Here is a 13,700-nt window from a genome sequence, read left to right as displayed (position 1 = left end):
ATAGAGTTTCCAAGTAGTGGAGATGGAATGCTCACCTTTCTGGAGGACCCAGGAGCAGAGGTCCAAGCCCCCTCCCACATGGCCATCCCTAGGAAAAGTCTTCTTAAGACAGTAGCCTGAGCTGGAGATCTTGGGTAATCCCCTGGACGACCCAGCCCTCCAAAAAAGGAGAAGCAGGGATCTAGGTAGCTCTCTGCCCCAACCAACTGGCCACCCCTTCACCCCCAAATCAACCTGTGATGCACCAAATGCTGATACATAGTCAGGAATTTAAATAAATTGAGTAGCTTGGAGAAGTGTTTTTTTATAAGCTACGGAAGCTCTGATTAGCCCCTGATTACTCAGCTCTCAGGAACCTAGAAGCAGAGGTTTAGGCAGCCATTCTACTCCTTCCCCCTTCTCTCCCCCTGACACACATACTTGGGCACCCCCAGTCTGGGTACCACCATGCAGGTTTTGGTAAAATGTAGGAATCTTCTTTATTGAGCTCAATGTTCACAAGAAAGGGATCAGAAAATTGTAGGCAACTGATGTCTTCCTCCCTACTCAGTGCATGCTGGGGCACTTGCCACTGGGAGGTAGGCTGGGCTAGATATTCACTATCAACCCCTGGTGGTGGTTTGATAGCACTGCAATGCCTGGAAAGTGACTCTACTTTGAACCCTTGTCAGTATATGTGGAGACACCTCAAAACTGGGACAGTCATGAACTGGTTCTCTGTGACAGTCTCGGAACAGCTCAAGTGTTATGTCTGCCTTCATAGGTCGCTGCATTTCAGTGATTTGCATCTCTTGAAAATGAATGTGTGACTATCCCCTAACACCTACTAACTTCAATACATCACAACATTTCAATGGATTTGCAACTATTATAAGTCAACGCGTGACAAGGCCGTAAGCGAACTTGCAGTAAAATTTCTTACCTCGTTCCCCTCCGCTCCGAGTAGAGCAAAGTCAGCTGGTGGAGGCTTCAAGCTGCTGTCAAGGTCGAAGAGCTATTGAGGGACATATTCTGCATTATTTTTCATCCTCGAATAGTTGGGAGGTGTTGGTGCTATCTTGGATTTTAAGAATATGAGAACAAATCAATAAAAATGTCACACTTTAAACTGAGGTACCTCTGAAACTTTAGCAACAGTATATCAATGCTTGTATGTTATTGCTTCACTACCTTCATTCCTGATGGCTGGAATACCATTCCATACCATTCAGATCCTCACATTGGCAGGTTTCCAGGTTCTTCTGTGTTCAGGGACATTCACAATTATGTGGCCTCGCTCCTTCCCCAAGAATATTCACAAAGATGCTTGTTTTTGGAGGCAGTTCTCAAAAAAGAAAGGGATTCCTATATTGCCTTTCCTGGGTAAAAAACTGTAAAAAGCAGTCTTGAAACAGAAGATGTAACCAATTTTATGCTTAATTTCTTACAAGCTCATGTACTCAGAGACCTTTCAGAAAGTTAGCTTCTTAAGCTTAGGTCCTATCATACCTTGGAGTTGTAACTAATTCCATGTTTCCCAGGGTCTGTGGGTGTGTACAAGATGTGCTGTAATGGCTATGGGATACCCCAACCAGCTCCGAATAAGATGGGTCAGTTGCTGGAAGCAATACAATAGCATTTGCAAGGTGTTTTGCCTAACCCTAGAGCTAATTAGTTTGGACAGAGCATCAAGCTTATTCCAAGTCACTGCAATAACTCTGTTCAGCACTGCATTTTGCCATGTAGAAAATAAAGAAATCAAAACGATAAATCAAATTGTCCTCGGTCTTTCAAAATGTTATCAACATCAGATACAGCTTTTCTGACATAACCGAGACTCCACAGAAACTTCTTTCAAAGACCAGACAGAGTAATACATTTACATGTGACTACCCTTGTTAAACAGTCAGACTCTACCCCAAAGTGTCCCAAAATATGATGAACCAGTCTGACCTCACTTAAAAGGGTGTAACCTACAATATAACCATTACTTCATTCATTACTACACTAAGGGTATGAACAGACAGATACCTTAAAAAGGGAGGGTATTATCATGTGGCAGCTGTTCTGCAGTATCTACCACACTTTTCCATACACCAGGCCCTCAAATAAAACACATATCTTGTTTTTGGTGGTCAGATCATAGAGAAAATTATTTTTCCAGAGCATGTAACCTATAGTAAGGCCTGAAAACATAGTAGCTGCGTCCGGATGGGTGTGGACATGCTGTATGTTGCACCGCAGACCCATCTGCAGTGTCATACCACACATGCAGGTGTTCCCCATGCTGCTACCTTGCAGTGTGGGGGAGTGGGCTTGACCCAGGGAGATCCTGGGATCAAAAAAAGCATGCTAAAAAAAAAGCAGGGCGGCAGTGTACAGTGCACATGGTGGCAGCATGCGCTGCCCAAAACCGGGTCAGAGCCACACTCCAGCTGCTGGCCAGGCTCCCTGCTGTAGGAGTGCTGTGGCTGCAGCTCCCCAGGGCCTTCAGAACCGCAGGTAAGGCTGCTGGGGCCAACACAGTTGCTGGCCCCAGCCTCTCCTACCCCAACCTGCCACATGCCAGAGTGTATATAGTATGGGCATTCTTCTGGGTCAAGTGACAGCAGTACAAGTTGTGCAGCTGCTACTTGTCCCCCCGAAGAAACAAACATTCCCACTTGTCTTGATGTGCCCAGTGTGTCCAGGAAGTGTAGTATCAGGAGCTTCCTGGTGTGGCTGACCGTCTCCTACAATATCATGCTTCCTGGATACACTTATGTTCCCAAGAGGATTTAATCTGTCAAACAGTGTTAGGCCTTAGACCAGTGGTTCCCAACTGTGGATTGCGACCCCATTTGGGGTCGCAACATCAGCGGATGGGGTTACATGGGTGGGGGGCTGTGGGTTGGGAGTGAGGGCTCATGCTGAGAAAATGGGGCCATAAATGGGGCCTTGGTGAGGAAAAGTTTGGGAAGCACTGTGGTAACCCCTTCCAAAGGGGAGAAGCAAAACTGTTAGTTCTTTACTGCAAGTAGTTCTTCGTATAAGTTCCTGTAAATAAAGTGTTGTTTCCACATTGCAAGCCTCATCAAGATACTACCAGCAGCTCAGTTGCTGCTTTGGGCACAGACTACAGTACTTACCCTATTGCCATGGCTGTGAAAGGGTTGATGCAGGACTTTGCCCCTTCAGTTCGCTGAGCAGGCACAAATGACAGCCATCTTGGCAGCTCCGTGGTATACACAGTGTCTGCAGGAGCTCTCTTTTTCCAGTGAAGAAACAGCCTCCCTGCTTCAAACATGCACCTCAGTTTTGGGGGGCTGATTTTGGAGGGAAAAGGTGTGTGTTGTATGTGAGATTATATAGTATTTTGTGTATGTAATCTTGTAGTAAGTGGAAGTTAAGCTGAAGCAGTTTAGACGTGAATAAAGACTACTACTTCTCTGGTTTGGCTTCACATCTCATAGGAAAGGAGTGAAGACACAAAACAATACCTGGGAAGCAGGTGATGACTGGTATTTCCCTCCTCCTTTTAACTTGGTATGATGTCTTTTTCTATATCTAAGAACAGAATTGACCCACTAGATGCAGTTCTGCCATACCTGTGCTATATAATGGCCCTAATTACACTATTAAGTTTTTGATGGTTTGTTGACTGTATAGGTCAAATATCAGTGCAGAATGATCCCCAATGTACACATTGTGCAACATGTTGGCACTCCTGTTAACTCATAGGGAAAGGTGGATGATGTGGATTCATTCAATTGTTGCTTGTCAGGCACTGATGGTCTCTTTAACTGGTGTCTTCTCCTTCATGTAGGTGGCCAGAGACAACCCCCTTATGGGACATCCTGGGTTCCTGTAGCTTTGGGCATTCTCACCGCCCTGGTGACAGCTGTTGCCCTGGCACTGATTCTCCTTCGCAAAAGAAGAAAAGAAACTCGATTTGGGTAAGAGACATTCCTTAATGGCTTTCAAAGCTGGTGAAAATGGTTTTTGACTTGGCCTCATCAGTAATATTTCATCAATTTTATATACAAGAAGTTGGAAATAAAACATTTCTGCTCCTTTCCAGGCAGTTTTTGTAACAATGAATTGGCTAGTCATGGTTTTCTGCTTTTCTTTGCCACCTAGTCATGCCTTCGGCAGTGTGGTCGGCAGGGGGGAGCCAATGGTCCATTTCAGAGCTGCCAGGTCTTTCAACAGGGAAGGCCCAGAGCTTATTGAGGCAACATGTAAGTAAAATGGTCTGAGTGACTCCCTCCTTTTTTGCCTAAAGTGTGCTTTTTAGAATAAAAAGCTAAGAGTAGTTTAAAGAAAGTCTGGGCATAAAGTGGGCAGGTGATGGGCATGGTTCTCCATGTGGTTCTCATAGGTGCTCACAACTGATCCTGTTCCTAATCCAGTCCAAGGAAGAGTCTGGCAATTAAGCTGGACTGTCTTGCGGACAAGTGGCCAGTAGTGTTTGGAATCAATTCACCACATTGGATTGAACCAAAGGTTGCAGAAACAGAAGGCTAGCTTATCACCTGTTTAGTTACATAGTGTGTAACTAAAATCAAATCCATTTGATTTTTTTTACACTTCAGAAAAATCCAATGGATATTATCTTCCAAAACTTCAGTACAAAGCAGTGTTGTCAAAGATGCAGCAAGGGAATTGCTATAACACTGAAAGAAAAAAGTTTTTATGCCTGAAAATTACAGGTTTCTTGTCTTTGAATCTGGAGTGTGGGGAGAATTCTGCCTATAATGTTTTTCAGCATAGCAAGTGGGACTAGGACTAAAGAGCTGGATTATGAGGTGGCACCACCAAGATGGACTCACTGGATATTGTGACAAAATCTATGATCCTGCCTCCCTTTTGATTCTCTTCTGTTTGTTTTTCCAGTGGAGAGCATAGGGATCAGTGATGATCTGAAAGCCAAACTCAAGGATGTCTTAATTCAGGAGCAACAGTTTACTTTAGGAAGGATGCTAGGCAAAGGTAAGTTTATATCAAAACCTGAACAAGACCTTATGCGCTATGACAGAAAGCCCCATCTATATTACAGCCATGACTGGGTGCATCTACACATGTGCCTGAGTGCAGTAACCGCTGTTGCTGAGCAATCCTGGCAACACAAGGTTCATTTCCGACCCTACTGTGCAGTAGTTTGTTGCTACTGTACAGTAGTGTTGGCATCATGGTTTGTGCCCGCTGACACTACATTGCCATAGCGATGTCCATGTAGCATCTCACATAGATGTGCCCACTATGTACAGGAAAGCAGTACCAACTCTGTTGTCCCTGATCCTGTTAAACATGGTTGAGATTTGTAATTTAGATGGACCTTTAACCATCTCCTGTGTTAAAACACTTCCAGGCGCTTCTTACACTACGGCTGTCAAGAATTTTGTAACCAAATTATGAACCTTCCTGTACATCAGGGATTACACAGTATTCCTGGTCTACTGATATACAAGAGGGTTGGGATAGGATCAGAATGACTTGGACAGTTGGGAGAAATGATCCAATATCAACCTGAAGCAGTTCAGCAAGAACAAATGCAAAGTCCTGCACAAATGCAATAATTGAATGCACAGACATGAACTAGGTAGTGGCTGATTAGGCCGCAGTACTGCTGTGTTACTGAAAACCCAGTACTGTTTGGTCTTTAGAGAGACAAGACTGCAGTCTATCTATGATCAGGAATCTTTTGCAAACTTAAACACAAATTAAGGGACAAATTCCTTAATGCCTACCGTTCTTGTACACCAAGTCAAGGTAAAATTACGTGTCCTAATGATTTTCCATTTCCTCTTAACAGGTAAGGTATTATTACTACCAGATGAAAAGGCAAGAGACAGGTCTATAGCCCAGCCTTTTATCAATTACACCTCAATGCCTGTCTAGCTACCTGCAACAGCCCAATACAGATTCTCACCTATACCAGCTGGGGAAGGTGTAGGAGGGGAAGAAAGGTGGCAGCAGGCTGCCTTTAATTTGCTGAGGTTTTCTCAAAATCCTGCCATTTTCACACCTAATATTTATACATGGACTTGGAAGATGCCAGTTAACTATGTCCTTGTGAAAAGTACAGTTCTGGGAGAAAGGACTTCTTCTCGTTCCCTCACCATCTGAGAGCATTAATGGCCATGTTCTGTTTCTTTTACTTTGCTGATTAGGCTAGTTGTAACATCTGCAAAGTTTCATTCTGAAACAGGCTTTGAGGCATGCTTCGGTCATACTTTTGTACCAAGCGTAAGTCCCTTGAAGGTGGCCAAGGCTGACAACAGGTTAACAAAGATGTATAATTATTTCAGTACATACAAAAAACTAGAACTCTTAGTTCCAAAATGATACCTTTTATTAGACCAACTGGAAAATGGCAAGAAAATTGTCTTTTTCTGCAAGCTTTCAGGATCAAAGTCCCTTCATCAGGCTCTGGGAAAAGTGTAGATGGTACAAGATGGTAAAAAGTCCCCATAGGTAGGAAATGAACTTCATTTTTGCACAGAGGAAGCTGAAGATGGAAATCTGTCCCTCTGGGTCCATGAGAGTCTTTGTGAGCTGTGTTGAGTAGCTCTTTGATGTGTAGCTCAGGTAGAATTCCTTCCCTGGAGGTGTCAGATGGCAGGCAGAGAGGTAAAAAAACTTCCTTGTTGTTCTGCAGTGAAGTGTAAAATCCAAAATCGGCTAAAATTCGGCATCTTCCATGTTTCAGAGGTGTACTTGTAGCCTTATTGGTTAATTATTTCAATGGAATTCTAACTGACTGCATACAACTTAATTCTTATAACATCAGTTATTACTTTTAGCTGCTCTAAAGCACTTTCAACAAAGCAATTCTTGGCCTATTCTAATATTAGTGGCTTTGATAAACAGATTTTTATTCTACTTTCCAGGCTACTCCTTATAACTTAAATGCAAGCTTATTGATTGTATATCAGCTGAAATGCACAGTATTCATACCTCAGATCTTTGTTAGATCCATAGTCTTCACCCACCATTGTGGTCTGTGAGTCAGTGATCATGTCTATAGCCTCAAATAGAAGAGGACCAGAAGCTGGATATGAGCCAACAGGGTTCTCTTATTGCAAAAAAGCCAAGCCATAATAGGTTGTATTAAAAGGAGTATCACTTACAAATCAAGGAAACTGATGGAAGTGATTCTTCCATACTGTTTGGCACTGGTTATGCCTTACTTGGAGTATTAGGTCCATCTTTGGGCCCCACATTTCAAGAAAGACATGGACAGATTAGAAAGAGTCCGGTAGAGTGAAAAAAAGTATTAGAGACCTAGGAAGCAGGCCTTATGAAGAAAGACTGAGAGAACAAGGGTTATTTAGTTTGGAGAAGACTAAGGGCAGAGCATCTCTGTGACAGAGCGGCGATTTCCCAAGTCCTAGGCTAGTGTCTTAACAACTAGGTTTTACTATATTTCCTTGTTTAATTCAGGTTATTCCCTAGAAAAAATAATTTTCAATCAGAAGACCAGTAGTTGAGGTGGAAATAGAAATTAGGCAGAGTAGGCCATGGAGAAGGGAGCTGAGAGGTGTGATTTTCCTTTTAATACAAAAATTGCTTTTAATGTAATTATTTGCAACCCAGTTGCAATGAGACCATTTTCCCTAGCATTCCCAAACAAATGTCAGTTCTTGGTTAGAAGATAACCTACCTGCAGCAAAGGGCTCAGACTCCAACTGTTACAAGGAAAAATATTGGGGATGGAAATAATGTTTCTGCCTGTTACTGCCTGCCAGTTCTGGGTTTGGGGGACAACCATTGAGAATCCTCCCTGCATAAACCCTTTTTATCCTTAGTTCCTGCCCTGACTCCTTTGTGCTGCCTCATGCAGCAGATGAGCTAGAAAACTGCTGACAAGGAACCTGGGGACACCCTCAATGTGAGAAAACCAGCTGCCATAGCCCTGGTGTGGTCTGTTCTATGCTTCCCTGTTCTGGGTCTCAACCCCTGTTCTCAGCAGAGGGGAATCTTGGGTGTGGGAGAGAGAGTACAGGATGATTTGCAGTGGTAATCTCCAGTAATGTAGCAGATCTTGGTTTTTCCCAGGATTAAGGGAGTATAAATGTGACTTGAAGCTGTCTGCGATCTAACTGTTGTGACGTGGGAATGAGCAGCATTACCATAAAGCATGGCTCTGGAGAATACCGTATATTCTCATATATAACGTGTCCCCAGATAAGACATGTACCTTGTTTTGGGAAGGTAGAATGAAGAGAAAAAGATTTTTACAGAATTGTAGCTGAATTCTGTCGTCATGGAACAGCAACAGAGTCTACTTACCGGCATCATTCACCCTCCTGTTCCCACTCAGCCTAGTGGTTTAATCTTGTCATGTGGATGCTGCCAATTTGGTGGCAGCCATGGTAGGGTTACATTTCTAGCTTGTGACTTCACTCATCTATGCAGCCAGGAGGCAGCCAGCCCTGGGCAACATTCCAGCATCCCCATGCTTCCATTCCAGTATAGAAATTGACTTCCTCACTTAAAATGCATACCCAAGTTTTGGGTGGCTAATTTTGGGAAGAAAGCTGCATGTGGTATGCAAGTAAATAGAGTAGCTAGCAGAAAGAAGCAAACATAGCCATGGCAGAGAAGCAAAATCTGTCTGGCTTTGCTTCTTGGCACATCTTGCTTGGTTGGCAGTACTATGACCTGATTCAAGGCACCTCAAACCAGATGCATTGAAATACAAGATAAGCAATTACAGAATTAGGTTGATTTAGCAACTGGACCATCCCATATCAGGCAGATCAAAGGAGGAGCGAAACTAAGGTGAAGAAATATTAACGCTCATTTTAAAACTTTTTTTTTTTTAATCATTCCAGGCTAAAAGAATATAACTGGGGTCAGTCAGCCACACTTCATCTACACTAGAGCTTTGTCTCCTCTTGAGAGAGGAGCTGATGGAAGGCACTCCCTGAGTTTAGAGAGAAAAGGTCTGATTGGGTTTAGTTGACTGAGTGCTGATGTGAACGCCTCTCACTGGCATGGTCACTGGAATATCATCTCTGAGAGCTGTCACTTCAGAAAGCTGTCATGTTAACAGTTTCCCTCGCTGACCAATCACCCTAACTCTGCAATTGTAAGTCCCCTCTCTGACCCTAGCTGAGACCCTCACAGTACTTCTTCCCCAGAAATGTTCCTGTCATCTCCCAGCTGCAACCTCCACTCTAACTCAGCATATCCTCAGCCAGTAGGTCAGCAGAGGATTGCCTGTTGAAACTGCTTTTACTGTGTCCTGCCTACCATATCACCAGTCTGATTTTGTTTCTCCTTATTTTGTTCCTCCTTTCCCAGCCCTTGTTGCCTTGCCTCCCATGCACATGTATCCACTGGTGCTGATAGGGAAGGCCTAAAAATGCGGCTGATAGCTACACTTTTCATAGCCTTTGAGCTCCTCCCTTCATGACCCAAAGAGAAAGCTTGGTGTGAGTCACCCCCTCTGCATTAGACATGTTCCCTGACTGTCTGCTCTCACTAATCCACAGGGGAGTTTGGCTCAGTTAGAGAAGCACTACTGAAACTACAGGATGGCTCTTTCCAGAAAGTAGCAGTGAAAATGCTGAAAGGTGAGTACAAGCAGGGCCACTTGAAGTACTTCATCTAAAACAACTTGGAAAAATTCAGTTGATTACTGCCTCCTCTCCCCATCCAGTCTGTTCTGCCAGTAGTGCCAGCCTGGAGGGTGTTGATTCATTCATCCAGAAAACATCTCCATACCTTCATCCCCACTGCTCCCTACGCCTAAACTTGGGCACTTTCCACTGAGCTGTTTCACTCAGTTCTTCCCTTTTCCTTCATCCCTAACTTTTGAGAATATAAACTTGTCTGGGCAAGAATCATTCCTGCTTGGGTCTTTACACAACATCTAGTATATGACAGAGACACAAAAACTAATTATAAATACTACTGCATCTACTACTGTGAAATATGGGGGATCCATCTTAGCTGCTTGATTTTATATCATGCTAAATTATATGGTAGGGATGGTGTAGTCAAGTCCACTTTGCCATTCTCAGATAGCACTGCAGGACCAAATTCTGGAGAAAATAGGTTAAAAACTCTGGGCCAAATTTAGGGGCAAGGCGACGAGCAGTATAAATTCAGGTCAGTTGCATGTGACAATAGCATAACTTCAAATGATATTTGGTGGGTACAAAACAAGTGTAACTTGCATGGTGAGGGGCTGAAGCAAGAAAAGCAGCTACCAGGACAGTATAAAGCAGTTCTGTCCCAAACATATCTGATTTAACCTCTGCCACACTGTCCCTATCACTTCTGGAGCCAAAGTCTGTGGTGTAAGTGGACATAGGTATTTTTGTCTTAAACAAAAGTAACACTTGTTTCTACCTGGAACTCAATATGATCTCCCTGAGAATCTTAGGCTGTTTAAATTATATGTTTTGTATGTATGTAATGCCAAGTTAGTACTTTTCATTTACTATAATTTTTTCTGCCTAGCTTGCAGCCCTCAATCTAGAGACCTACTGAATTCAGCAGTGGCATCATTAGTGGGAAACATTACCTACTGAGCCAAATCCTGAGCTTATTTAAACCAGTGTAAATGTGGGGTAACAGCAGTATCAGCAGTATCATCACATAAATGACTGTGGTTTTATATGATGTGATGAGATCAGAAGTTGTCTTATGCATGACCTTCACCTCCCTTTTGAGATCTGTGCTGAATTCAGTCCAAGCTCTCCAGGGCTGCTGGTGCCAAAGAAATCATAACTCTTACACATTAAAAGGATCAATAACACTAAAAGGTATAAAAGTATTGATCTTCCATGTCACCAGGGTCACGAATTAAATTGTCTCCATTTGGCCTGTTATTCCAATCTATTTAGTCAGTTGACAACATTTTCTTTGAACTTTTGTGCTACCTAAATCTCCTCCTCCATTATAATCAGGGATCCACGTTTTCTGTTTCCCATGGAAAAAACAGAAAAAAATGTGAATTTTCAATTTAAACAGAAAAAAAAAGGATTGTTCATTTTAACAGAGATACCCATGGATTTTCCACTTTTGCAAAGAGCTTTCTGCAGGCTGACAGAGTTCCAGCCTGCAACAGCTTCTTGCAAAAAGGGTGGCAAACCCTGAGCCCTGTCCCAAAGAGGAGGGAGAGGAGAAAGGGTGGGGCCTGAGACTGTCAGTGAGAGCTTGGCTCAGGCTCGCTTTCCCTGTAGCCTTTGAGGTAAGTGGGATATACAGAGGTCTGGGGGCCAACTGGGGACCCCCTCCAGCCCCAATCTGCAGTCCCCCAGACCTCCTGGAGGGGGTCCCCTGTGGGGAGGGTGTGAGTAACTACCAGGGCTGTGGGGGTTAGAGGCTGTGGGAAGAGCCAGTGGGGCAGGGCGGGGGTGTATGGGTGGAGCTGAGGGAGCGGGAAGGTGTCTGTGGGAAGCCCCACACGGAAGGCCAGTTCAGCCCAATGACATGTAGATCCAGAGCTGTGTGGTATCAGGCCAGGTGGGAAGCCACACATAGAGGCACAGAGTCGCACGCCATCGGGCCAGGTGGGCTCTTGCTTGCCTCCATGAGCAGCTACCCACTGGAGTGCTGGAAGTCCCATGTGGAGGCACGGAGCCTGCCGGGCTCCATGGTGCGCAGCTCCTGGGCCATGCGCCATTGGGCTGGGCCAGCCTGCTCTGTGCTCCACATGGGGCTTCCAGTGAGAAGCTGCTCATGGAGGCACAGAGCCCGCCCAGCCCAGTGGCATGCAGTTTCTGCTTGCAGTGGTGTAAGCCCCATGCACTGACATGGAGCCAGACCAGGCTGGTGTGAAAGCGTGTGCGCACTGCTGAGGGCTCTGCCTGCTGCAGCCATGAACACCATGAAGGCCCGCTGCCTGCTGCTGCTGAGCCACTGGCAGCGGGGGCTTTGCACCACAACCCCCCCACCCCACACACACCCCCTACACACACTCCTTTACAACTGCCCCATAAGACCCACACCTGCCCACAAACCCCACATACTCCCATATTTACACCTTACACAAACCCCACACTCTCCCCCCCCACACACACCTCCAACCATACAAGGTACATGCATATATTTCTAAAGAAGATTAAAATAGTGTTATATTTAGTTTGTAAAAATAATAATAATAATGATAATTTGCATATTTTTGAGTTTTCCTGCACATAATTTTGAATGTTTTGTACATAATTCCCTTGGGTGTACAGAGTGGACTCAGCAGAAGCTCTTATTTTCCATGATGAAAAACCCAAAATCAAATGCCAAAATATGTAGGTATTTAGAATTTATTTTATTATATTAATTGAGGCACTGGTAGGCTTCCAAATTGCTTTAAAACTGTAAATACATCAAAAAACATTGTGTTCAACTAATATATATATTAGAGAATTTCTGATTTTTTCATCAGAGAAAACAAGGATCCCTGATTATAATTTAGTTTCTTTTAGCTAATTAGGTCTCACATTTTTAACCCATGTGTGATTTCCATGGCTTCCAAGGAAAGCTGTTGCTTAAAAAAGAGCTGCTAATAGACAGGCCCTCTTTCTGCCAAGAAGCAATTTACCAGATGTCCCTGATGGGTATATAAGACTGTCTCCTTCTTCCAACTTTTGTCCACCGCAGATGAATGAGGCAGGATATGCTTGTTTGGGAAATGCTTGATCTAGCCTGAGACAGTGTGTAATGCCTCATGAGGCAAGCTTCTGATAATCAGGAGACTCTGAGGCACTGATGAACCAATTCTAATGTGGCTTCTTTTTAGCGGACATCTTCACCTCGAGTGACATTGAGGAGTTCCTGCGAGAAGCTGCCTGCATGAAGGAGTTTGATCACCCTCATGTTACTAAATTGATTGGTGAGCTAACAGTACTGTTCCACAGGAGTCACAGTAGAGTACCTTCAAGAACAAGGAATCCCTAATTCCTTCACAAACTATACATATGGTCCCAAGGCACTGAATAGCAGCCATCTCGAGGGTGGCAAACAGCAATTCTCAAGACCACAGCCTTCCAGATTCCATGGAAGTTGCTCCTTTCCAGGCTTGGAAGGAGCTGAAGTGTGCGTGTGTTTACATAGATATATACACACACATTTTTAATGCATCTGTAATTTCCTTTTCTTGTTTAAACCATTTATCCAGCCCTTATTGGCTTTTGCAAATGTATTACGTAACTATGAGCACAGATGGCACATCTGAGAAATGGCCAAACTGTGGCAAAACAAAGAGGTGCAATGGATGGGTTAATAAAAGAATAGCAGAGAAGAAACCCTTCCTCCTTTGATTTAAAGCCCCTTGGCCCTGGGGAGAAGACAGTAGAACAATTACTGCCTTCCTGTAAGACAGTGGGAAACATGGAGCAGCCTCAGAAATGAAACCATTCTGATTAATATGGGGCAGGTGAAACCTCTTTAGAGGGATCTGAGAAACTTCAGAACCCAGCCCAGCAAGGAGCCAAGGCCTTCACGAGAGGTACCATTTGAGTAAGTGAGACTAGAGTTTTCTCCATGTCCCATGAAATTGGGCCTTGAAAGTGGGCTCAACACACAGAATACAACCCTCCAAAATTACAAGTGATCACCCCCCTACATCCCCGAGCAATTCTGTAGTTGCTCGGGGATGTAGGGGGGTAGTTAGGAAGGCCAAGGCAGAGATGGAACTGGGGCTAGCTTCCCAGATTAAGGACAATAAGAAGTCCTTTTTTAAATACGTAGGGGGTAAAAAGAAGGTCCCAGGTAATGTGTGGCCCTTG

The 13,700-nt window shown here is 44.0% G+C and overlaps 1 protein-coding gene across 2 annotated transcripts in view; it reads left to right on the top strand.

The window, feature by feature from the left end:
• The window catches only part of TYRO3 (TYRO3 protein tyrosine kinase), a 70,444-nt gene that overhangs the window by 39,902 nt on the left and 16,842 nt on the right, over positions 1–13,700 (top strand). For both annotated transcript variants that reach the window (XM_019551850.1, XM_019551852.1), the window contains 5 exons: positions 3,785–3,914; positions 4,099–4,199; positions 4,855–4,950; positions 9,462–9,542; positions 12,713–12,805. In XM_019551850.1, the coding sequence (XP_019407395.1) occupies positions 3,785–3,914; positions 4,099–4,199; positions 4,855–4,950; positions 9,462–9,542; positions 12,713–12,805 (501 nt within the window). The remainder of the gene's footprint in view (positions 1–3,784; positions 3,915–4,098; positions 4,200–4,854; positions 4,951–9,461; positions 9,543–12,712; positions 12,806–13,700) is intronic.

This window comes from Crocodylus porosus, unplaced genomic scaffold (genome assembly GCF_001723895.1).
Source record: "Crocodylus porosus isolate Cpor-Errol unplaced genomic scaffold, CroPor_comp1, whole genome shotgun sequence".
Classification (NCBI taxonomy): Eukaryota; Metazoa; Chordata; order Crocodylia; family Crocodylidae; genus Crocodylus; species Crocodylus porosus.
This window is presented reverse-complemented; position numbering and strand designations above follow the sequence as displayed.